The following is a 24349-nucleotide window of genomic DNA, read 5'->3' as shown; positions in this document are numbered from 1 at the left end:
AACAAAGAAAAGACTGCTAGAAAGAACCCTAAGGGGTTGGGGTTGAAATTAGAATTTCATTATGAACTCATGGATTTTATATATGTATATATACACATAGAAATGGCTATAGATGTAGGGGTGCCTGGGTGGCTCACTTGGTTAAGTGTCTGACTCTTGACTTTGGTTCAGGTCATGATCTTACAGTTCATGGGATCGAGCCCTGCATTGGGCTCTGCACTTGGGCTCTGCACCTTGCTTGGGATTCTCTCTCTCTCTCAATCCCCACTCTCTATTAAAATAAATAAACTTAAAAAAATGGTTTTAGATGTATATATTGTTGTGTGTGTATGTGTGTGTGTATGCATGGTGTGTGTTTGTACACACAAATACACACACACATACACACACTGTAATCACACATATACACAGACAAGTATTTACTAGCTCTGTCCACTGAGATGTCCTAGAAGCAATGACACTCGAGTAGCAATGATCATACCAAACTCCCAGATTTCACTTTCTAAATACTATCCGCCACTGTAATCAAGCATAAAGTTATCCTTGAAGAAGTGGTCAATTTGAGAACTGGGACAGGGAAAGTACCTAAGTCTCCTAAGAACACAAGCATGAGAAAAATGAGGAAAATATCGAACTGATCCAAGTTGAGAACATCTTTCATAATAAAAGCCCTGTCATTTTTTAAGACTGTCAAGTATATGAGATTGGGAAAGACTGAGGAACTATTCCAGACTGAAGGAGACTGATGAGACATGACAACTAAATATAAGACATGTTCTCAGAAGGTTTCTTGGACCCCAAGGAAAAAAGAAGCATTTTTTTGAATGGTTGATAAAATCTGAATGGGTCTGAGGACTGCATGGTACTGTTGTATTAATGCTGGTTTTCTGATTGGGAGGCTGCATAGTAGTAATATAGAAGCCTGCCTTTGCTTGAGGAAGTACACTCAGGAGTACTTAAGGATAACAAGGCATCATGCCAGGAAAAAATATAAATAGAAAAAAAAAACAGAGAAATAATAAATAAATGCAGGAAAAAGTTAACAATTGGGGAATCTGGGTAACAGAGATGTAGAAAGTGTTTTGCAACTTTTCTATAGGTTAAAAACTATTTTTTTAATGACAATAAATCACTCTTCAAAAAATGAATGAAAAATAAAACTATAAATTTATTTTTCAAAAAAGTATATGGCCAAGTATTCAGGCCAAAGACAATGTGAGCTTAGGTAAAATATCAATCAACAGACCAAGACCTTTTAATAATAAACTTATAATTAACTCTTCATTGAAGAGTCTGGGAGGAAAAGAGACTGAGTCTACCCGGGAGAAATCAGGACAACTTGAGAGACCATAGGTGGGTGATTGCGAACTGTGGGAGATAAAACGGGCGGTGTAGGCACGGAGGGGAGGGATCCCCTTCTACCCACAGACATAGGGAAGAGAAAGCAGCTGGGGAAGCGTAGGGCTGTATCTGGACAAGGGAAAAAAACCTTGGACTGGGATGGAGAGGGGTCCCATCTCTAACTGCAGGTTAGAGGATCTCTAACTGCAGGTTCCATCTTTGGATTGGGGCCCGCTGCCCCGCTCGCACACCTGGGGAAGAGGGGAGCCACCCGGGTTCAGCGGTAGATCGGGGTGCAGTCTGCAGCAGGAGAAACCGGTTCCCTCCCCTGAAGGATTCCGGCACAGGACAAAACCAGCCGGGACCTCGTATGGGGAGGTGCTTACCCAGTACTGGGGCGCACTGAGCGGGAGTTTAACTCCCAGCCAAGTCCCCGGGGCAAAGGAGTCAGCGGAGTGAGACAGTCTTGTCTGCACCCACAGCACAGTGAGGATGGCTCCAAAGGAGTGATTTGACACACGGGGTCATGGAGAAGAGACTGGGAACCGCCATTTTTCTTCCCACCACCGCCAAGGTGGGGCCTCAGGTATTCGTCTGCGGAGCCCACAGTGGAGGTGGGACCAGCCGACACCAAACCATGCCCCTCCAACGCTGGGTAACTGCATACCTTTTGGAGTGGGATTGACGCTGTGGAACCAGACGGCTCCATCCTCCAGACCAGTACTATTGCGTAGCCTGGATTAATTCTAGAACAATTCTTGTTATTTAGATATATTCTCCCCCCAACCCATTTCTCCCTCTTATCTCTTCCCTCCTGTAGGCTGGGTACTTTGGTTATTGGTTTGTTTAAACAGACATATTTAATCCATTCTCTTGATACATGTTCTACACCTCCTTCTTTACACTCCTTTCTCTCTCTCCGGAATAATCAAGCCGTATAGTTTCTCTGTCTGGGTAACTTTATCTTCCTTTCTTTTTCCCTGCCTCCTTTCTTATTTTCCTTTTCTCTCTCTCTGGATTAAGGCTTTTAGTCCCTCTGCCTGGTCAATGTTTATTTTTTCTTTTTCTCCGCCCCTGTCATTTCTCTCTCTCTATGTGCTCTTCCATCAGTATCGCCTCCACCCTGTTCTTTACTTGTAGCTGGTGTTTCTGGTTTTTTGCTTTTGGATTGTTTTTAGTTTTTAGGTTTTTTGTTTTTGTTTGATATGTGTGTTTTTGTTTCCTGTTTGTCTGTTTGTTTTCCTTTACAGGGCTACTTCAAGGAACAAATCAAAGCCCACCTGGTGGATGGTCCAAAACATCACTACGACTAGGGAAATAAAATAACCAAAGTCACAACAACAGAGAGCAAGTCATACTCTCCAAAAAACACCTCCTGAAGGGCCAGGCCCTGGACAGTGTATGACCCCCCTTTAATAATTAATTCTTCATTAAGATAAAAGAGATGTGAATATGTACCAAATAATATATCATGAATATTTTAATTTTTTAATGTTTATTTTTGAGAGAGAGAAAGAGCACAAGTTGGGAAACTTATGTACATAATAGGGTAACATTTATTTTTCAAACATCTACCTTCCTACTAATGGTCTTTCTCAAGACCCTTTGTATCCTCAGATCCCTACCCTCCTCCTCAGCTCCTGTAAGCCTGCTGTTGCCTCACAGTCTTTAGATTTTCAATGTCTGTGTAGATTCCCCATAAGTATGCTATTAAATTTGATTTTCTCCGGCTGTTCTCTGTCACATCAATTTATTTAGTCCAGCTAGAAGGACCTTAAAGGAAAGAGGAATACTTCCTCTCCAACAGAAGAAATTAAAAGAATGCGAAGCTATTTGAGCCATCTGTGAATAAATAAACTTCAAAACCTGGGTGAAATTAATAATTTTCTAGAAAAATACAGTATATCAAAATTGGCCCCCCAGAAGACAGAAAATCAAGGGACCACTTACCATATAATAAAAAGGTTGTACAAGTTAATCTTTTCTCAAAACACTAGGTTTGGATTGTTTACCAAATCAGGTACAGGCCATTTCAATGTTTTGTTTTATTTTTTTTTAAGTTTATTTATTTATTTTGGGAGACAGAGTGAGTGGGGGAGGGGGAAAGGGAGGGAAAAACAATCCCAAGCAGGCTCTGCACTGTCAGCGCAGAGCCCAACTCGGGGCTGGACCTCAGGAACCATGAGATCATGACCTGAGCAGAGATCAAGAAGTTGTCTTAACTGACTGAACCATCCAGGTGCCCCTCAATGTTGTTTTTTTTAATATCCCAGCACAAAGAAAAAGGAATGGTTCTTAGTTTTATTGAAATGCACATGACATTTATACCTAAAACTGAGAAAGAAAAAAAGCTACAGACCAGTCTCACTTTCAAATGCAAACCTCCTAACTAAAATTTATCAATAAAATTCAGCAGCATATTAAAAGAATATATCATGATCAAATGGGGTTTATTCTGGAAATGTGAAGATAATTCAATATTATGAAATAGTGCCATAATTTATTTTATTAATAGATATTGGGGAAAAAAACAAGATCATTTTCACAGAAACTGAAAAGGTATTTAGTAAAAATTCACTATCCACAGGAATGTGAATACTTCTTTAATGTATGAGTATCTGATTCCCTTACTCTAATATAGTAAATTACCAAACTGAGTTTTTTCTGGATGAGTTGGGAAAATTCTTTATTAGAATTCTTTACATCAGTCTAACGTATGCATCAAGGATAGTTTTACCAGAATCTTTCCATTTTTATGTATTCAAATGTATCAAACTCTCCTTTTATAGTTATGAAAGGAAAAACTCTCTAAAGGCCTCTGAAGGGCAACCATTTTAAATTTCCTTCTAAGTCAGCACGACTGTACAGAAACTTTGTTCAAACCAAAAGCCTGATTTATGGCCTGCCAGGCATGCATTATACATCTGCTTTGTAAATGAGCAGCCTAAAGGAAAACCATCTTGTCCTTGAGATATTGATCAATGCCTCTACTCCCTTCATTTGATGATGTTTAAAACACATGATTCCTGCCTATACGCTAATCTATAATCTTTTGAGCTTTTACAAGATGTTAAAAAGTATATAACCCTGTAAACATGTTCATTCTCTGGAGCACTTTCTTCCCTGTGAATATTGTGTTTCCCAGGCAGCTGTCCTAATTTGGGCTCAAATAAAACTCTATTTTTAAAAATATATATATATTAGAGTTCTCTCTCTGGTAACTTTGTGTCAGCAATAGCATTTAGATTCTGTGCCTTACTAAGAAAGGTATTCTCCTTTCTGAAACTATATAAAACATCACGCTTTTTCTTTATGTATTTAATGTTTGATTTTCAAGTATTTAATTCACCTAGAATTTATTGTGGAAAAAAGATTAGGAGCAGTGCCAGTTTTGTCTTTTCTGCAGAGTTGGCCTATTTTCCCAACACTACACTAAACTTTTACTCCAATGATTTGAAATGCCAGCTTCTCCTAAACTAAGTTCCATGATAGATTTGGGTTTATTTCTGGGTTTTCCCTGCTGTTCTACTGACAAGTATATTAAAAAGATAGTATCAAAGTTGTTTCAATATTTGTATCTTTATAGTATACTTTAATAGTGGTCCAACTAATTTTTATTACATATTAAAAAGATAAAATTTTGATACAGAAAAAACTTGTGAAATTAGGATGGAATTCAAAGAGAAAATATTTTATCCTCTTACAACTTTTTGAGAATATAACATCATTAAAAAAGGACATTTACTGGGCACCTACTGTGTTCAAAAACTTTGGTAAGGAACAGAGGTGAAAGACATGATGTTATATAAGTTAAGGTTAACTGAGAGTTTCATTCTAGTGAGGGAATCTGCTTGCTTCACAATCGGGGCTCATTCTCTCTCTCAATCTTTTTCTCATACACACTGTCTACATAATCAGTTTTCATCCTCTTTCTGTCTCTCTTACACATGTACTCACATGCACATCCTACATTGTTAAACTTATACATACCTGTTTGATTTCTTTAACAGCCAGAGTAACTGAGAACAAGACTGCCTAACTAATGCTGCTCTGACAGGAAATGTTACAGGCAGATTTAGGTCCTTACATATATATTCCATTTCTTTCACCATTGTCCAACTGTAACCTGAAATTAAAGAAAGAAATTCCATTTTTCTAACTGGAATACTGAAAGTCAATTAAATAAGAAACTAGGGGAGCCTGGGTGGCTCAGTTGGTTATGGGTCTTGGTTTCAGCTCAAGTCATGATCTCCAGGTTTTGTGAGTTTGAGCCCGGCATCTGGCTCCCTGCTGACAGTGAGGAGCTTGTTTGGGATTCTCTGTCTCCCTCTCTCTCTGCCCCTCGCCCGCCCACTCTCTCTCTCTCAAAATACATAAATACATAAAACTTATTAAAAAAATAAGAAACTAAGTTAAATTACTTATAAATAGGTAAATTCACAGATAATTTATAAAAATTTCTGTTTGGATACAGAGTGACTTAAAAAAACACTTAATACATGAAAAAATTTTCAGTGGAAAATGTAGACAAAAAAATTAATTCTAAATTTTTTTTTTTTTAACATTTATTTATTTTTGAGACAGAGAGAGACAGAGCATGAACGGGGGAGGGTCAGAGAGAGGGAGACACAGCATCTGAAACAGGCTCCAGGCTCTGAGCTGTCAGCACAGAGCCCAACGCGGGGCTCGAACTCATGGACCACGAGATCATGACCTGAGCCGAAGTCGCCGCTTTACCGACTGAGCCACCCAGGCGCCCCGACAAAAAATTAATTCTAAAATCATGCCACAAGTGACCAAGAGAAAATTTAACAAAACATTAAAATATTAAAAAGGTTTTATGGGGCACCTGGGTGGCTCCATCGGTTAAGCGTCCAGCTTCGGCTCAGGTCATGATCTCACGATTCATGAGTTCAAGCCCCACATCAGGCTCTGTGCTGACAGCTCAGAGCCTGGAGCCTGCTTCAGATTCTGTCTCCTCTCTCTGCCCCTCCCCTGCTCATACTCTGTCTCTCTCTAAAAAAATAAATAAATAAACATTAAAAAAAAAAGGTTTTACTAATCTCTCAAGCACAAAAAAAGCAAATTTTGACACTATACCTTAAAGATTCTAAAGCTCTTCCCGTAGGTATATCTGCATCATTAATAGTCTCTATAAACTTACATTTTCCATTGTGTAATTAAGTATTCTTTTCCAAGAGAAAGATGGCTGCTAAGTACTAGACATTTAATTAATAATTATCGGGGCACCTGGGTGGCTCAGTTGACTAAGAGTCTGACTTCACCTCAGGTCATGATCTCACAGTTCATGGGTTCAAGCCCCACCCTGGGTTCTGCACTGGTGGTGTGGAGCCTGATTGGGATTGTCTCTTCCTCCCTCTCTCTCTGCCCCTTCCCCACTTGTGCGTGCTCTCTCTCTCTCTCTCTCTCAAAGTAAATAAATAAAACATTTAAAAATTTTTAAGTAATAATTATCTTCATGGTTGTTTTTTGGCTAGTCCAAATTATTTATACATTTTACCTGAAGTAGAAATAGTGGTAAAAATGACTTTTATACATGCATTTTAAATCTTATTAAGACATTGTGGAAAACACACTTGCCTATTTATAAAAGCTTCAGAAAAAAATTTTCTATTTTTTAAATAACACTAAACTCTATCACAAGCAGGCTGTAAAAAGTATTGGTCAATACAGGAACATTTTACAGAAAGCCTAAGTAAATATGTTAGTTTAGCAGCTAAACTCCTTATGAAAAAAGGGGAAAGTTCTGCTTTCCTGAAAAATATGAAAAACTATCGTTTTTTAAATTTTTTTTTGTTTATTTATTTATGTATTTTCAGAGACAGATAAAGAGCACAAGTGGGGAAGGGGCAGAGAGAAAGAGAGACAGAATCTGAAGCAGGCTATGGACCATCAGCATAGAGGCCGATGTGGGGCTCGAATTCACAAACTGTGAGATCATGACCTGAGCTGAGATCAACAGTTAGACACTTAACCAACGTACCACCCAGGTGCCCCTATATCTTTTTAATTAGAAAAAGGGACTGCTAACAAAAGCTATATTTACATGACTATAAACTTTTAACTCTCTTTTCTAAATCTGTGAAATAACAAGTAAGGGAGCATAAAGTGCATGTTGGTAATGACAAGAGGACAGTGAAAGAAAAGTAGCCTGGAGACATTCAACACCACAATGACTTCAAACCCAGATATGGTATTATTCAGTTCAAGGATCAGGTTAAGCCAGAATTATACTAAACAGTGATAAAAGGAATTGGAATCAGTAAGGAAGTTACTAAACTGTTTATAGTTTACCTTATTTAAACACTTTGAATTATAAGCAATATTCTTTAATGAAATTAATAAAATTAAAATGAATTAAAGAATTAGAATTAAGTTAAAGCATATTGCTTTTTCTCTCAATCTTATTAACTGTTGGACCAGGGGGTTAAACCTAAATGTCACTACTCACTTGATAGCAGTTACTCTAATCTTACATTGGGCTAAAAAGTTAACATCTGAAAACAATAAATGCAAATAAGTAAAAAAAATGAATGCCGTGAACACAGGATAAAGACTAATATCTCTGGGCGCCTGGGTGGTTCGGTTGCTTGAGCATCTGACTCTTGATCTCCCGTCAGGTCCTGATTTCATGGTTCTTGAGAACTGTTTATCTGGAAATCACTACCTAGGTATGTATGAAGAAATAGAAAGATGAACCCAAATAGCATAGTCAGTTTTAACCAGGGAAAATGATCTGAATGTCAGGTCCATCCTGAAGGGAAAAGGTGAAAGGAAAGAAGGGATTAGACTAGAGGAGAGTCTCATGGCCTCTCACTCCCCTGTCCAACCAAAGAGAACATGAGGGTGCCAAAGTTCTAGCAAACTACTTTTAAAGGCCTCCCTCTGTCTACAGAACAGAACTTGTGCTCTTCAACCACACTCCCCTTACTTCTGGCCTCACATCACTGGCTAAGTTTTTGTTACTACTTCTTTATCTTTCATCTGACATAGGAAGTTTGCTCCAAGGTAAAAAGAGTATATTATGTTTTCCAAGTTCAAATAGACAACTCAGGATATGTTTAAAATTTATAAAGAGGCAGCTTTTGTTAATCTAGACCTTGTAAATAAATATTTCCCATTGAAGTTTGGTAACAGAATATCACCAATGAATGCAGTGTCTATATGAAATAAAAGAAAGAAGAGTCATACAGATGCCTTTAGGACCAGACCTTTCTCTCCATTAGGCTCTTAGATTGTGGAATAAGTTTTTGGTTTTGTACTGAGAAGTGTTATTTTTATATTTCAAGTAGATTTTAATTTGATCAAAAAGAAATACATTTTAAAAATTATTACCTTCATTGACTTTCTCAGGATGCCATCCTGTTGTCCAACCCAGGGAAAACGTCACATCTGGAAAGAAGGATGTCACTGTGTCTATAAAAGGTTTTGCATCCACTACTCTGCTATTTCCATTTGGACCAGGAAGAATATCAGCATTAATCCACACAGGACGCTGCAGATGCCTCTTCACATTTTCCAGGAGCATCATGGATGGTTCCACAGCTGCTAGACTAAAAATATAGTTTGCTGTCAATAAGATACATTCCTAAAGTAAAAATAAAAAGAAGTTCTTTGAGACTACTGTTTTCAATGTTCTCAGCTTCCTAATAAAAGTATAATACAATAATGCCTAAATTAAATAAATTCAAAGATCACATAGAACCAGAGGGGAAAGTTAACATATTCCACATCTCAAAACACTGATTTATACTTATTATTCATGAAGGTACCTGAAAGGTACTATAAATGTACGAATAATGTCACTATTTGTAGACAGACTGAGGTTTCAAATCTCTGTATTAGGATCACTCAGTATAAAATAATTTCAGAAAATACACAAATATTCACTCATAAGAGAATGTATAAATAAGATTTAAAATTAGATACATTTATAATCTGAAAATTCACATTTATTAAAATACCTAATGTGTACCCAAGCACTGTGTCTTTAATACTGGCTCATGACCTCAGAGAAAAGAGCCTCTTTTCCTTCACGTATTCTTATAAATTTGGATGCATAAACGTTTCTAAAACTGATTGCAAAGTGTAAAATTATAATATTTTCTTCAAACTTTTACAGATTTCATTTTCATTTCATAAACATCTTTTTTGGGGGTGCCTGGGTGGCTCAGTCTGTTAACTATGTGACTTGATTTCAGCTCAGGTCATGATCTCATGGTTCGTAAGTTGATCTTGCTCTGTGCTGACAACATAGAGCCTGCTTGGGATTCTCTCTCTCCCCCTCTCTCTCTGCCCTCTCCCCATCTCTCTTTCAAAATAAATAAACATTTAAAAATAAATTAAAAACAAGCATCTTTTCTTAAAACTAGAGACAACTATATTTCAGTTACTTTTATTTTTTTTTTATTTTTTTTTTTTTTATTTATTTTTTTTTTTTTTAATTTTTTTTTCAACGTTTTTTATTTATTTTTGGGACAGAGAGAGACAGAGCATGAACGGGGGAGGGGCAGAGAGAAAGGGAGACATAGAATCGGAAACAGGCTCCAGGCTCCGAGCCATCAGCCCAGAGCCTGACGCGGGACTCGAACTCACTGACCGCGAGATCGTGACCTGGCTGAAGTCGGACGCTTAACCGACTGCGCCACCCAGGTGCCCCTTCAGTTACTTTTAAATAAAAAAGCAGCCTCACTCTTTTCTTCTCTACATCCATTCTGACATCGATAGGTTTTAAAACAGTAAGGTTTCAATCAGCCTACATAAATTTTACTTTTTAAGAATATAGATAACTTTACTGAACTACAACACTACTTATACTTCTGAATCTCTTCTGAACCTTTAAGTTTGCTTCTAAGAAAATTAGCTTTACCCTTATGCACTGTTTGGGGGAATGCAAACTGGTGCAGCCACTCTGGAGAAGAGTATGGAGGTTCCACAAAACGTTAAAAATAGAACTACCCTATGATCCAGCAATTGCACTACTCGGTATTTACCAAAGGATACAAAAATACAGGTTCGAAGACGTACATGCACCCCAATGTTTACAGCAGCATTATCAACAATAGTCAAACTATGGAGAGAGCCCAAAAGTCCATTGACAGATAAATAGATAAGCAAGATGTGGTATACATACCATGGAATATTACTCAGCTATCCAAAAGAATGAAAACTTCTCATTTGCAACAACATGGATGGAGCTAGAGTATATTATGCTAAATGAAAGAGTCAAACAGAGAAAGACAAATACCATATGATTTCGCTCACCTGTGGAATTTAAATAAAACAGATGAACATAGGGGAGGGGGGGAAAAGAGAAGAGAGGAAAACAAACCACAAGAGACTCTTAATGACAGAACAAAATGAGGGTTGATGGAAGGAGGTGAGTGAAGGATGGGATAGATGGGTGATGGGCATTAAGGAAGGCACTTGTTATGATGAGCACTGAGTGTTGTATGTAACTGATGAATCACTGAATTCTACTCCCAAAACCATTTTTTGTAAGGTATGTTAACTAACTAGAATTTAAATAAAAATTTAAAAAGAAAATTAGCTTTTAGTGAATACTACAACGGGAGGCTAAGATTCTGGGAAATGCCTGTCGGAGGGAAGAACATTCAGTACCCTCTCCTCACATTACAACTTTCTTAATGGACTGGACTCCTCCTGCCTATACTTCTACCATTCTTCACCTCACTCCTTTCAGGCCTCTTACTGTAACGGGAGAAACTGATAACCTCATTATTTATTAGGTCCAATTAATTAGTGAGCAAGGATACTGTTCATTAAAACCATTGAAAACCAGCCCCCAGTCTTTCTTTACTCTGCCCCCATGTTGTGAGCTTCTTTTTGCTTATTCTTCTTGCCCTGAAATGGAGGCCCTAGATTTTTGTGTAATAAACTCTAATGCTGGACCTAGCAGACTTTAATTTAGAGACTGTCATTTCTCTGTCCTAAATGCTTTCTGCCTTAAACAGTATCAGGGCCATGTTAAAACCACAATTCTGAGATCTGGCACCCCTATTTTTGGTACCAAGCAACTTGCAGCTGCGCCTCCAAAGCTTGTTTTTCAAGGCCTACAGGAGAAGCCAAGTTACTGTGGGGTTCTGCTCTTCATGGGTGGATCTGGAGGAAAACCTAAACTAATCTATGTACCTCTGGCAACATCTCTTTTTCCAGAAAGAATTCTGGTTTCTTAAGAAATCTGGTGTCTTTGGAGGTTGGGTTAAACACTAATTTCTAGTTTATATTCAGGAGGGAGAGTCTTAGGCTTTCTCAATTTAGTAAAATAATATAGGGCTGTTGAATAATGGTTTCCCATCAGATAATATACAATCTCAGCGTATTCTCCCCAAGATTGAATCCACCAACATATATTAAGTGTCTACTATGTGCAAAGCACTGTGCAGTTAACCATAAGGAGCTATGACACAGAACATAATGAAACAAGAATTTAATACATGTATTCTTTTTTTATATGTAAATATTTTAATTATTGCTAATATAGATTATTGTAATGCCACTTCCCCTTATCAGAAATTTAAATAAGAAAAACAAAACCTATATTTAAAAAAAACATAAAATCTTACTAAGGAAAATAAAAGTTTTTGTTGTTGTAGTTTTTTATTTTCTGGAATTTGACGAAACAATTATCAAATTCTTCTGGGGTCGCCTGGGTGGCTCAGTCAGTAGAGCATCTAACTCTTTGTTTCGGCTCCAGTAGCTATGCCAGGGTTGTGGGATAGAACCCCGTAGCAAGCACCACACAGAGCCTGCTTGAGATTCTCTCTCTCTCCCTCTGCCCCTCTCCCCCACCCACAATCTCTCTCTCTCTCTCTCTCTCTCTCTCTCTAAAATAGAATAAAATAAATATAAAATTCTTCTGGAAGAGTAAATATCAAGTAAAAGTCATAACATTTTTGGAAAAAAAAAGAAAAAAAAGACTGAGGATGAACTTGGCCCAACAGCAATATATAATGTATACCTGAAAGAATAACATACCATGTTCCTAGCCTGGAACATGTAACAAATTTGTAAATATTACAAAATGATACATTTCTCCCAATTAATCTACTAATTCCATGTAATAATTTATTTTAGCATATTCAAATTCAGTCTTTAATGATTCTAATTCTAGGTGGTATCTCTAAAGTACATCCATATAGTAAATTTGTTTTTTGTATGTTTTTAAAGTTAGTTAACATACAGTGTAATAAGGGTTTTAGGACTAGAATTTAGTGATTCATCACTTACATATAATATCCAGTGCTCATTCCAACAAGTGCCCTCCTTAATGCCCATCACCCATTTAGCCCACCCCCACCCAACACCCCTCCAGCAACCCTCAGTTTGTTCTCTGTATTTAAGAATCTCTTATGATTTGCCTCCCTCTCTGTTTTTATCTTATTTTTCCTTCCCTTCCTCTATGTACATCTGTTTTGTTTCTTAAATTCCACAGATGAGTGAAATCATATGATATTTGCCTTTCTCTGACAGACTTACTACTGACTTAATTTAGCATAAAACACTCCAGCTCCATCCACGTTATTGCACATGGCAAGATTTCATTCTTTTTCACTGCCGAGTAGTATTCCATTGTATATATGTACCACATCTTCTTTATCCATTCATCAGTCGATGCACATTTGGGCTCTTTCCATACTTTGGCTATTGTTGATAGTGCTGCTATAAACATTGGGATGCATGTGCCCCTTTGAATGAGCAGTTTTGTATCCTTTGGATGAATACCTACTAGTGCAATAGCTGGGTGATATGGTAGCTCTGTTTTCAATTTTTTGAGGAAACTCCATACTGTTTTCCAGAATGGCTGCACTAGTTTGCATTTGCACCAGCGGTGCAAAAGTGTTCCCCTTTCTCTGCATTCTTGCAATATCTGTTGCTTCCTGAGTTGTTAATTTTAGCCATTCTAACAGGTATGAGGTGGTATCTCATTGTAGTTTTGATTTGTATTTCCCTGATGATGAATGATGTTGAGCATCTTTTCATGTGTCTGTTAGCCATCTGGATGTCTTCTTTGGAAAATAGTCTGTTTATGTCTTTTGCCTATTTCTTCACCAAATTCTTTGTTTTTTGGATGTTGAATTTGGTAAGTTCTTTATAGGTTTTAGATACTAACCCTTTATCTGGTATGTCATTTGTAATGACTGTTTTCTTGATTGTTTGCTTCACTGTGCAGAAGCTTTTTATCTTGATGAGGTCTCAATACTTCATTTTTGCTTTTGTTTCCTTTGCCTCAGGGGACGTGTGTAGTAAGAAATTGCCATGGCTGAGGTCAAAGAGGTGTTGACTGTTTTCTCCTCTAAGATTTTGATAGTTTACTGTCTTTACACTTAGGTCTTTCATCCATTTTGAGTTTATTTTTGTGTATGGTGTAAGAAAGTGGCCCAGGTTCATTCTTCTGCATGTCACTGTCCAGTTTTCCCAACACCATTTGCTGAAAAGACTCTCTTTTTTCCATTGGATATTCTTTCCTGCTTTGTCAAAGATGAGCTGGCCATACATTTGTGGGTCCATTCCTGGGTTCTCTATTCTGTTTCATTGATCTATGTGTCTGTTTTTGTGCCAGTACCATACTGTATTTATAATTACAGCTTTGTAATATGGCTTGAAGTCTGAAATTGTGATGCCCCTAGCTTGGTTTTCTTTTTCTTTTTCTTTTTTTTAAACATTTATTTATTTTTGAGAGACAGAGACAGAGTACAAGCAGGAGAGGGGCAAAAAAAGAGGGAGACACAGAATCTGAAGCAGGTTCCAGGTTCTGAGCTGTCAGCACAGAGCCCGATGCGGGGCTTGAACCCATGACCCACAAGATCATGACCTGAGCTGAAGTTGGATGAGTAATGAACCGAGCCACCCAGGAGCCCCTGGTTTTTTATTTCAACTTTACTTTGCCTATTTGGGGTCTTTTATGGTTCCATACAAATTTTAAAATTGTTTGTTCTAGCTCTGTGAAGAATGCTGGTGTTATTTTGATAGGGATTGCATTAAATACGTAGATTGCTTTGGGTAATATCAACATTTTAACAGTATTTGTTCTTCCAATCCATGAGCATGGAATATTTTTCCATTTTTTTTGTGTCTTCTTCAATTTCTTTCATAAGCTGCCTATAGTTTTCAACATACAGATCTTTTACCTCTTTGTTTAAGTTTATTCCTAGGTATTTTATGGTTTTCAATGCAATTGTAAATGAGATAGATTCCTTGATTTCTCTTTCTGCTGCTTTATTATTGGTGTATAGAAATGCATCTGATTTCTGAATGCTGATTTTATATCCTGTGACTTTTCTGAATTCATGTATCAGTTCCAGAAGTTTTTTTGGTAGAGTCTTTTGCGTTTTCCCAAAAGTAGAGTAGAATATCATGTAAGAGTATCCTGTCATCTGCAAAGAGTGGAAGTTTGACTTCTTCCTTGCCAATTTATATGCCTTTTATTTCTTTTTGTTGTCTGATTGCTGAGGCTAGGACTTCCAACACTATGTTGAATAACAGTAGTGTCATGTTCCTGTTAGGGGAAAAGTTCTCAGTTTTTCCCCATTGAGGATGATATTAGCTATGGGTCTTTCATATAGAGACTTTATGATCTTGAGGTATGCTCCTTCATCCCTACTTTCTTGAGGGTTATCAAGAAATGCTGTATTTTGGCAAATGCTTTTGCTGCATCTATTAAGAGGATCATCTGGTTCTTATCTTTTCTTTTATTAATTTGATGTATCACATTGATAGATTTGCGGATATTGAACCAGCCCTGCAGCCCAGGAATAAATCCCACTTGATCATGGTGAATAATTCTTTCAATGTATTGTTGGATTCTGTTTTCTAGTATCCTGTTGAGAATTTTTGCATCCATGTTCATCAGGGAAATTGGTCTTTAGTTCTCCTTTTTAGTGGGGTCTTTGCTTTTGAAATCAAGGTAACGCTGGCAATACCATGTAATTCTAATTAGAAATAACAGTGGCTAACATTCTCAATTCTAACATGTATTAAGTGTCTCATAAAAAACTGACAAAGGCTACTTGAGAACAAAATGAGGGCTGATGGGGGGTGGGAGGGAGGGGAGGGTGGGTGATGGGTATTGAAGAGGGCATCTTTTGGGATGAGCACTGGGTGTTGTATGGAAACCAATTTGACAATAAATTTCATATATTTAAAAAACAAAACCTGACAAAGGCTGGCCAAGATGATCACTTGAAGAGGGAAGTTCTGATCAGTATACCACCTAAAATTTCCCTTTTGTGGTACTTACTTAAATTCCTAGGAAGAATATGAACTTTGTTTTTATAGGATAGGTTTTTTTCCTAAAAAGTTATTTGTAAGTCAAACTTCTGAGTATCATACCTATTTACCTATTAACTTTGTTTAGAAATTGGGGATGAGAAAATAAAAATCATCAATCACAAAAAACACAATAAACCATTTAAAATTACATTCTATAGGAAACTTACACATAAAATTTTAACATTTAATTATTATTTGTATACCAAACAGAGTAACTTAAAAGCATATAATAAGAACTAGTAAAATTTAACTAATAGGTTATTCAGCTACTTTTACAGAGGTAGTACAGAGTTTGGGTTCACAGTGTGAATTCTTCAGCCAGGCTGGTAGCTTTCCTACTATGTGACAACAAGCAGGCTACTTACTCTTCTCTGCCTTTGTTCCCTCATCAAGAAAATGAGGATGATAGCAATAAGCTACCTCCTAGGATTGTTATAAGGACTAAATAAATGAACACATTTAGTGCTCTTAGAACAATGTCTGACACACTATAAATGTCCATAAATTCATTCCCCTTCAAATATGTTATGACCAAAAAATTTGAAAAATCTTTTTTTTAGTGCCTCAGCCCTTTTGGATAGCTGCTAGGAATGAATCGGTTGATCTGACTGGTGAAGAGCCAAGGAATATATTAGAGAGAACAATTCAGTAGGCAATAGTAAACATACACATGAAACGGCAAAGAGTGCTAAAACTCTGAATCACCAAACATTAAAGATCAAACGCTTTATTTCATGGTACAGAGAACACTATACCTTGGATCTCATCCTAGCTCAGCTGTCAAGTTTAGCTATTGTCCCTGGGTCAATCATTTAACTTCTCTGGGACTAAGTTTCTTTGTCAATAAAATAGAGTTTGGGCCATTCACCACTCTAAAAACTTTAAGATCTTAACATAGCTCTTTCATTCACCAACAGTATAATGAAGTTTACTGGTACATTTAGCCCTACAACAAATGATTAGAGTCATATTGATAATTCTATTAGTAAGATTTCCAAATCATTATTAATTTCCTAAGAAAATGCCATTTAAAAATATTGTTCAGAGATAAGGTATATTTACCACAAACCCTAGATTTTCATTAGCAGTCGCCTTCATGGGGCTTATGGTGAGCTTTTGTGGTATCACAATATATTCCTGGCTTTACTTATAATTTTTATATAGCCAAAATGGCACAAAAGTAAAATTTCCCATGATAGCCACCGGAAAGGAAATGACACTTAATCTTGCCCTTCATTATCAATACTTCCAAATATTATTTTTAAAGAACTCTTGGATTATTAAAGACTTCTAGATAATTCCCCATATACAAATATAAATCAAGTAGGATATGCATTAACTTCTCAAACTACTGCCAACTCTGTCTCAGACCACTTTTTAATGAAAGTAGCATTTTAAATTTACCATTCTATTATCACAATGGTAATTTATGATAAATTCCTTTGTAAAAATTAATTTTATCTTCAAAGAGTTTCCAAGAAACAATCTTATTAAACAACTCAATGGGTCTTAGGTCCATTCTTGAAACATATTAGTTTACAATTCTATTTTCAATTTAAAATTAGTCAAGCACAGATATGTGATGCTATTAATCCTTTTTTTCCATTGTTATTTTATAACAACTAAAAAACTGAAAATGTTTATACAAATACCTCTTAAAATCCAGTTTGATGCCTTTATTGCTTTTTATAACTTCAGTCAGCCATTCCTGTAAAGTATTATCACTATTTGTTTCAGGAGGATGGGCCATGATTGGTTGGCTATATTCTGATCCATCACTTGGAAGAAGGACATCAGCCTCTATCATGTGAGCAGGACCTGTCCAAATAAAAGAACTTAAGTTAATGCTGATAAAATAAGGACTGCAGAAGATGTCATATTCAGGAGCCTGTTGAGGAGAATAAAAACTAACATTTACTGGGTAACTACTAAGTGCCAGGTACTAAGTGCTAGGCCTTTACATGTTTGTTTCACAGATGAGCAAACAGGTGGTGAAGAATTAAATGCCTTTCCCTATGTCATAGAGCTCTTACACTGTTGTTACAGTATTTAATTTCTTCCCAGGACATAGCAAAATGAGCAAAGAAAACAAGGATTAATAAGTGTTTGTTGACGTTTCTGAGAATAAAAATAATATTTTTATCTTCTCATTCCTCAAATTAGAAACTACAGATATTTATTATAGTCACACTTTTCCTAAAGATGTTACAAAGGCTTTTTTCAAGGCTTAAAAAAAACACATTTTTTTCCTCAAAAAGACTTAAATCGTTTTCCATTTTTTTCCAACGTATCTTTTAAAATGAATGTGTTTAAAATATACATGCTGAAATGTTACAACATTAGTCTGTGATCATTAGTCTGTGATCATTAGTCTGTGATCTGGATGTTTTGACAGTGTAATACCAGGTGGTACTTTTACATTTCTCCTCCTGTACTTTGTTTTTTTTTTTTAAGTCATGATATTGTTAAAAACCCAGTTTTACAAGTTAATCAAACTGAAACAGCTCTATTAATAATAGTTATACTACATTTAAATATTCTGGAAGAAATGAGAAAACCAGTTAAATACAGCATGCATGTCTGCAGGAGGCTGTCTGTCTCCTCTCCTTTGGACTAACAAGAATTTACGAAACTAGCCATGGCTTAAAAAAGGGATTTGTGAAGAGCATTCCCAAACTATAAAACTTAGCTCTCTGGTTTTACCAAACCGAATGTAAAAAGGACATTATCTGAACACTAAGTAGCCTATGAAAAATTCCCAGGTCAACATCAGACTGCCAGCAATTGGAAATGACTTTCCATCAGCATTTTTAAAACACACTTAAAAGTAAAGTATCCATATTTAATTAGATTATTTCTAGTAAAAGATTTCCACACAGACTATTATGAATTGAAAATTTTAAAGATTTTTCTAAATTTTTAGTTATTACATAGAATTAAAATTTATTTTGTTTTGACTTTGTATCCTGAGACTTTCTAAATTTACTCATGACTTACAATCATTTATCTGAAGAAACTTTGATTTTCTACATATACAACCAATTGTCTGTAAACAGAAGTTTCACCTTTTTTTTTCCATTTAAAAAAATTGATATATAATTCACATACCATAAAATTCACCCTTTAAAGCATACCATTCAGTGATTTTTAGAATATTCAGAATGGTGTACAACCACTACCACTATCTAATTCCAGAAAAATTTCATTATCCCATAAAGAAACCCTGTATCCATTAGCATTCACTCCCTATTTTCTGCTCTGGCCAGTTCCTGGAAACCACTAATCAGCTTTTTTCCTGAAGCATTGCTTTTGCTAAAATTCACTTATTAAAGAATCACTGTGTGTTATTATGTGTTAGGTATTGTTTTAGGTATCAAGGATTCAATATTAAACCAAAGCTCCTCCCTTTGAGGAGCAAAGGATAACAATTTAAAACAGTATCTTTACAATAAAATAAATATATATTCAGACACATTATCCAGATACACAATTGAGTAGGATGCAAAAGATGCATAGATTTTTATAGCAAAACTTGGGACTGAGGAATTTTCCTTGTTGTACTGGGTCACTTCAAGTTATGCCCCAGACCTCTCTCGTTATATGCTTTCAGTCTCTTGTGCTGCTGCAGCCAAGAGGAGTACTTCTTAGGAAAAGGCTGAAAAAACTGCTATCATGTTCATCTATAAAGAAGGAAGATATAGATATAGATGGATATGAAGATGTAGGTGTAGGTGTAGGTGTAGGTCTAGGTATTAGATATAGACTAGATAGACAATATATAGATATAGACTAGTGATAGATACAGATATCTATAGGTATAGATATAGATATATAGATACAGATGATTATAGATTGAGTTAGTAAACCAAAGTCTTAGTTTCTAGCCTAAGCATAAATACTGACCAAGGACATTAATTATAAATTAGTATACAAAGGCTTCATCCATCCATTCAACAAATATTTATTGACCCTTTCCTTAATACACTATGAAAGACACAAAAATATGTAAGACATACAACAGTGACCTCAAAAATTTTACTCCAATCACTACAGTATATAGGGAAATGTAAATACATTGAAAGTTTCAAACAGACACAGAAAAGGCAAGTCCACTTCTGGAAAATAAGAAAATCCTTCCATTATGGAAATTTGTTCATTTTGTAAACAAAATGAGATATCTTATAAAAATGTTTATGTCGGCCTAGAATTTACACTTTGATCTTCTAAGTCTTTGAAACCTGAAAATATGCCCAGATACCAAAAAAAGAGTGGAATTAATCTATTATGCAATGTGAATACAAGAAACTATTGACTTACTTTTCAGTGCCTCATTCACCTGTGCCTTGTGGTTAGCAGCATGATACCAGATGATCTCAGCGCCATCTTCTGTTGTGATGTGGTTATTTCTCAGAAAATATTCTAGTATATTTTCACTCCAAGATCCTAAAATGACATTTATATTAAAAAAAAAAGGATTGTTTTTTATGAATTAAACATTTCTTTTAGGATCTTGAGTGTTGGGTTTTTTTATTAATAATTTATTATTTTTTTTAATTTACAGCCAAGTTAGCATACGGCACAACAATGATTTCAGGAGTAGATTCCTTAATGCCCCTTACCCATTTAGCCCATTCCCCCTCTCACAAACCCTCCAGCAAACCTGTTTGTTCTCTATATTTAAGAGTCTTTTACGTTTTGTCTACCTCCCTGTTTTTATATTATTTTTGCTTCCCTTCCCTTATGTTCATCTGTTCTGTATCTTAAAGTCCTCATATGAATGAAGTCATATATTTGTGTTTCTCCAACTGACTAATTTCACTTAGCATAATACCCTTTAGTTCCATCCATGTAGTTGCAAATGGCAAGATCTCATTCTTTTTGCTTGCTGAGTAATACTCCAGTGTGTGTGTGTGTGTGTGTGTGTGTGTGTGTGTGTGTGTATACCACATCTTCTTTATCCATTCATCCATCAATGGACATTTGGGTTCTGTCTCTCTCTCTCTCTCTCAAAATAATTATATTAACTTTAAAAAAAGCTGTATTAAAACCTTTTAAACTGTGTACAGCTTAATTGTTTTCTCCACCAGAGGCCCCATTCTATATTTATATTAACAATTTAGAATCTTAAGCTATACATTTAAGCATATGCACCTTGGGATTATGAATGTGGGCAAAATTTATATCAGTGACTAAATTCCTGAGCTATTATTTATAGATTTGTTTACCATGTACAAATATACATAATTCCCATATCCATCAACTACTTTTTGGATATCCAGATTTTCTATTAAGCATTAAAATATGTGAGTTAACCAAGACTGTAATACTTGAATCCAAATCTACTCCATACTGTGTAATATCCCAATATAACAGTGAGAAAAATAGTTACATAATTCTTATATATTAATTTAAACATTTTAGTGCCTATCAATTGCCTGCAAATTCCTTCTGCATGAGCTTATATCTTCTGTTAATTATTTGTTTCTTAACTCTGCCTAACAATAGTTAAAAACCTGAAAATAACCAGCAGAAACTTCCAATAAGACATTGAGAAAAAGTAAATTTTGATTAGAGAATGGAGGAACATATAAAGAGAAGTTCTAACTAACATGCATGGAACTTAGCAACCACTCTGTATATCGGGCTATACAATAAAGGTGAGAGTTAGCTATGGCATCCACTATGGCCCCAAACATGTGGTTCTATTTAGTATATGCAACAGTCACACACTCTTTAGACTCAGAAGAAAATATGCAGCAATTTTAAAAATATTTGAATTAGGGGTGCCTGGGTGGCTCCGTTAAGCGTCCGACTCTTGATTTCAGCTCACCACAAATTGATTGTGGTGATGGTTACACAACTCTGATATATTAAAAACCACTGAATTGTATGCTTTAAATAAATGAGTTGTATTTTTTGTAAATTATATCTCAATAAAGACTTTTAAAAAAGAAAAATAAAAAAAAAAAAGAAAAATACATTTACCCAGAAATTCCACTTTCATAAACTTATGCCATAGATAAATATGCCTATATGTGGTAAGTGACACATTTGGTACAAGGATATTTGATATAACATTGTTTGTAATAGCAAAAGTGAAAATAATCTTTTTAGAAAATAACCTTTTTAGAAAGGGTGCAATATTCTTGCTACTCTTGGCCATCCCATCGGCTTTTCTTTCAAGGCCCACAGGAGGAACCAAAGTTCTAGGCCACTCCGTTGTGGGCGCACTGAGGAAGTGGACCTCCATCAGGAAAAGACAGTGGTGCTATCAGAGGAGTCTCTCAAAACGCTCCAACCATAGGCGCCACGCCCAAGTGCAGGACTGCGAGCCAATCGAGGGAAGCCCTTCAGGGACCCACAAAGGCCGGATCCGCGCTTACCAGGGCCCCCAGCGGTCGCTGTCATGGCAACGACCGGCCGCAGTCCGCGGAGGCGCTGAGCCGTGGGCAACCGCCGCTGACCGTCACAGGTGGCGTGGAAACGCGACTCAACAAACAACACACTGTAAACAAAAGAGCCGCCACCTACGGCCCACAGAGCGCCGGAGCCGAGGTTCCCCAGTCGGAGGCGGAAGGAGAACGGGAAGCGGTGCGCACGCGCAGAGACTGAGGCTCTAGTTGCGCGAGCGCGCAGTCTCCGCTCTGGTGTCCGCGGTCCAAGTGTCGCGCGAATTGCTCTTTTGAAAGGTAGTGGGAAAACGGGTTGTTCTTCTGAAGAACTTTACGTCAGGAAGGCAGAGGATGAAACGCCGAGATTGAAAGAAGTCACTTGCATGGGGTACGATTTTTTAAAGTTGGATATATATATATTTTTTATTTTAGTGCCATCCTAAAATGACATGGAATCATTTCTCCATAAAAATGAGCGTTGCTTCACAAGGATTTTAGAAGTGAGAACTTGCAAGTTTTCTCTCCCTCTTCTTCTGTACTAGTGTTCACTCAGGAAACACTAACAACTGTATTCTCTTACCCACTACCTTCTTTGCCCTCAACTCCCTACTTTGCGCCAGCGACGCTGAAGCTAGAAAAAGACCTCAGGCAGAGTCAGACTGATCTGAGTTAGCAGCATAGCACTGCCATTTTCGGGTCCTGTGACCCTAATACAACTCAGTTGTCAAATTAAGATAACAACACATCACCTACGCATAACACGAATGGCAGCACTGCAGATTTTTATATCTTTTTAGTCTTTTCACACTTGGGTTGTAACTATTTCAATTTGTCTTCAGTCAGGCTTTCAGTATTCTCTGGATGTTCTCTAACTGAATCAAAAAGATTTCGAGAGTTTCAGAAAACAGTAAATTTCAATGATTTCAGTGGTCTTTAAAAAAAAAGATCTTTGAGATATATAATTGGTTGACTCGTATTTGATTTGCATTTCCCTAATGATAAAAAAAAAAAGTTATACATTTAAAGTGTTCAAGTCAGCGTATTCATAGAATTTTGCAACTGCACCACAATCAACATTTTGATCACCCCAAAGCAGCTGCTTTCCATTTCCTCCCCAACCCTTTGCAACCATAAATCTTATTTTTGTTTCTGTGGATTTGCCTATGCTGGCCACTTCATATAAATGGAATCCTACAAGGTAATGGTCTTTGTGACTGGCTTCTTTCATTTAGCATATGTTTGCAAGCTTCGTCCACATTGGAGCACGCATCAGTATTTTATTCTTCATGACCTAGAAAAATTGCACTGTTGGTAGATTTCACACTTGACCATTCATCAGTTAATGGACATTTGTGTTGTTTCTGCTTTTTGGCTACTAATGACTAAGCTGCTGTAAGCATTCATGTATAGATTCTGTGTGGAAGTATGTGGAAGGTATTTCTCTTGGAGTAGAATTACTGGTTTATACGGTAACTCTATGTTTAACTTTTTGAGGAACTGCCAGTTTTTCAAAGCAGCTACTCCATTTTACATTCCCTCCAGCAATGTATGAGGGTTCCAATTTATCTACATTCTCAACAGAGAATGCTGTCTGTTGCTATCTGTTGCTATCTGTTGATTTTTTTTAATGACAGCCATCCAAGTGGAAAATGAAGTATTGTCTCATTTTAGTCTTGACTTGCATTTCCCTAGTGATTAATAATGTTGACCATATTTTCAAGTGCTTATTGACTATATATATATTTTTTGGAGAAAGGTTTATTCAAATCATTTGCTCATTTTTAATAGGGTTGTTTGTGGGGTTTTTTGTTGAATTATAAAAATTTCTTATAAAGTCTGACTACAAGCCCCTTAATATATATGATTTGCAAATATTTTCTCCCATTTTGTAGGTGCTTTTTTCACTTTCTTGATGGTATCAGTTGCAGTTCAAAAGTTTTTATCACCTATTGGTCACGGTATTAGGTCAATATTTTCATACATTTTATAATTACTGACTCAATTAAAATTACTGTTCACTGTCCATTTTTTAGAGCTGCATACTGAAGTATTTAGCATGAAATGATGATGTCTGAGATTTGGTTGAAGACACTCCCGCAAAGAAATAAAGGGATAGATGAAGCAAAAGTGGAAAATCTTGAAAATTGTTGAATCTGAGTTATAGGATCGGTACATGGAGCATCATCATACTATTTTCTCTACTTTTGAATGGGAATTTTCGTACCAAATATGTATCTAATTGCTTTTTTTGGCACAAAGGAAAGGTTTCACGAGTTAAGGGTATATGATACATTGAGGAAAGG

General features: G+C 36.3%; 1 protein-coding gene across 6 annotated transcripts in view; it reads right to left on the bottom strand.

The window, feature by feature from the left end:
* Positions 1-22242, bottom strand: part of FAM151B (family with sequence similarity 151 member B) — a 46897-nt gene extending 24655 nt beyond the window's left edge. For 5 of the 6 annotated variants that reach the window (XR_006203622.1, XR_006203629.1, XR_006203628.1 and 2 more), the window contains exons 1-5: positions 22038-22242; positions 19972-20097; positions 17307-17472; positions 8698-8915; positions 5332-5467 (exon numbers count right to left, since the gene is read on the bottom strand). Coding sequence is in view for 3 of the 6 variants with exons in the window: in XM_042942324.1 (XP_042798258.1) it covers positions 5332-5467; positions 8698-8915; positions 17307-17472; positions 19972-20097; positions 22038-22062 (671 nt within the window). In the remaining 3 variants the exon portion in view is untranslated. The other variant, XM_042942341.1, reaches the window with a different exon arrangement.
* Positions 22243-24349: the final 2107 nt, after the last annotated feature.

The sequence above is a fragment of the Panthera leo genome, chromosome A1 (assembly GCF_018350215.1).
Source record: "Panthera leo isolate Ple1 chromosome A1, P.leo_Ple1_pat1.1, whole genome shotgun sequence".
Classification (NCBI taxonomy): domain Eukaryota; kingdom Metazoa; phylum Chordata; class Mammalia; order Carnivora; family Felidae; genus Panthera; species Panthera leo.
Note: the sequence above shows the minus strand (reverse complement) of the source record. Positions and strands in the feature narration are given on the sequence as shown.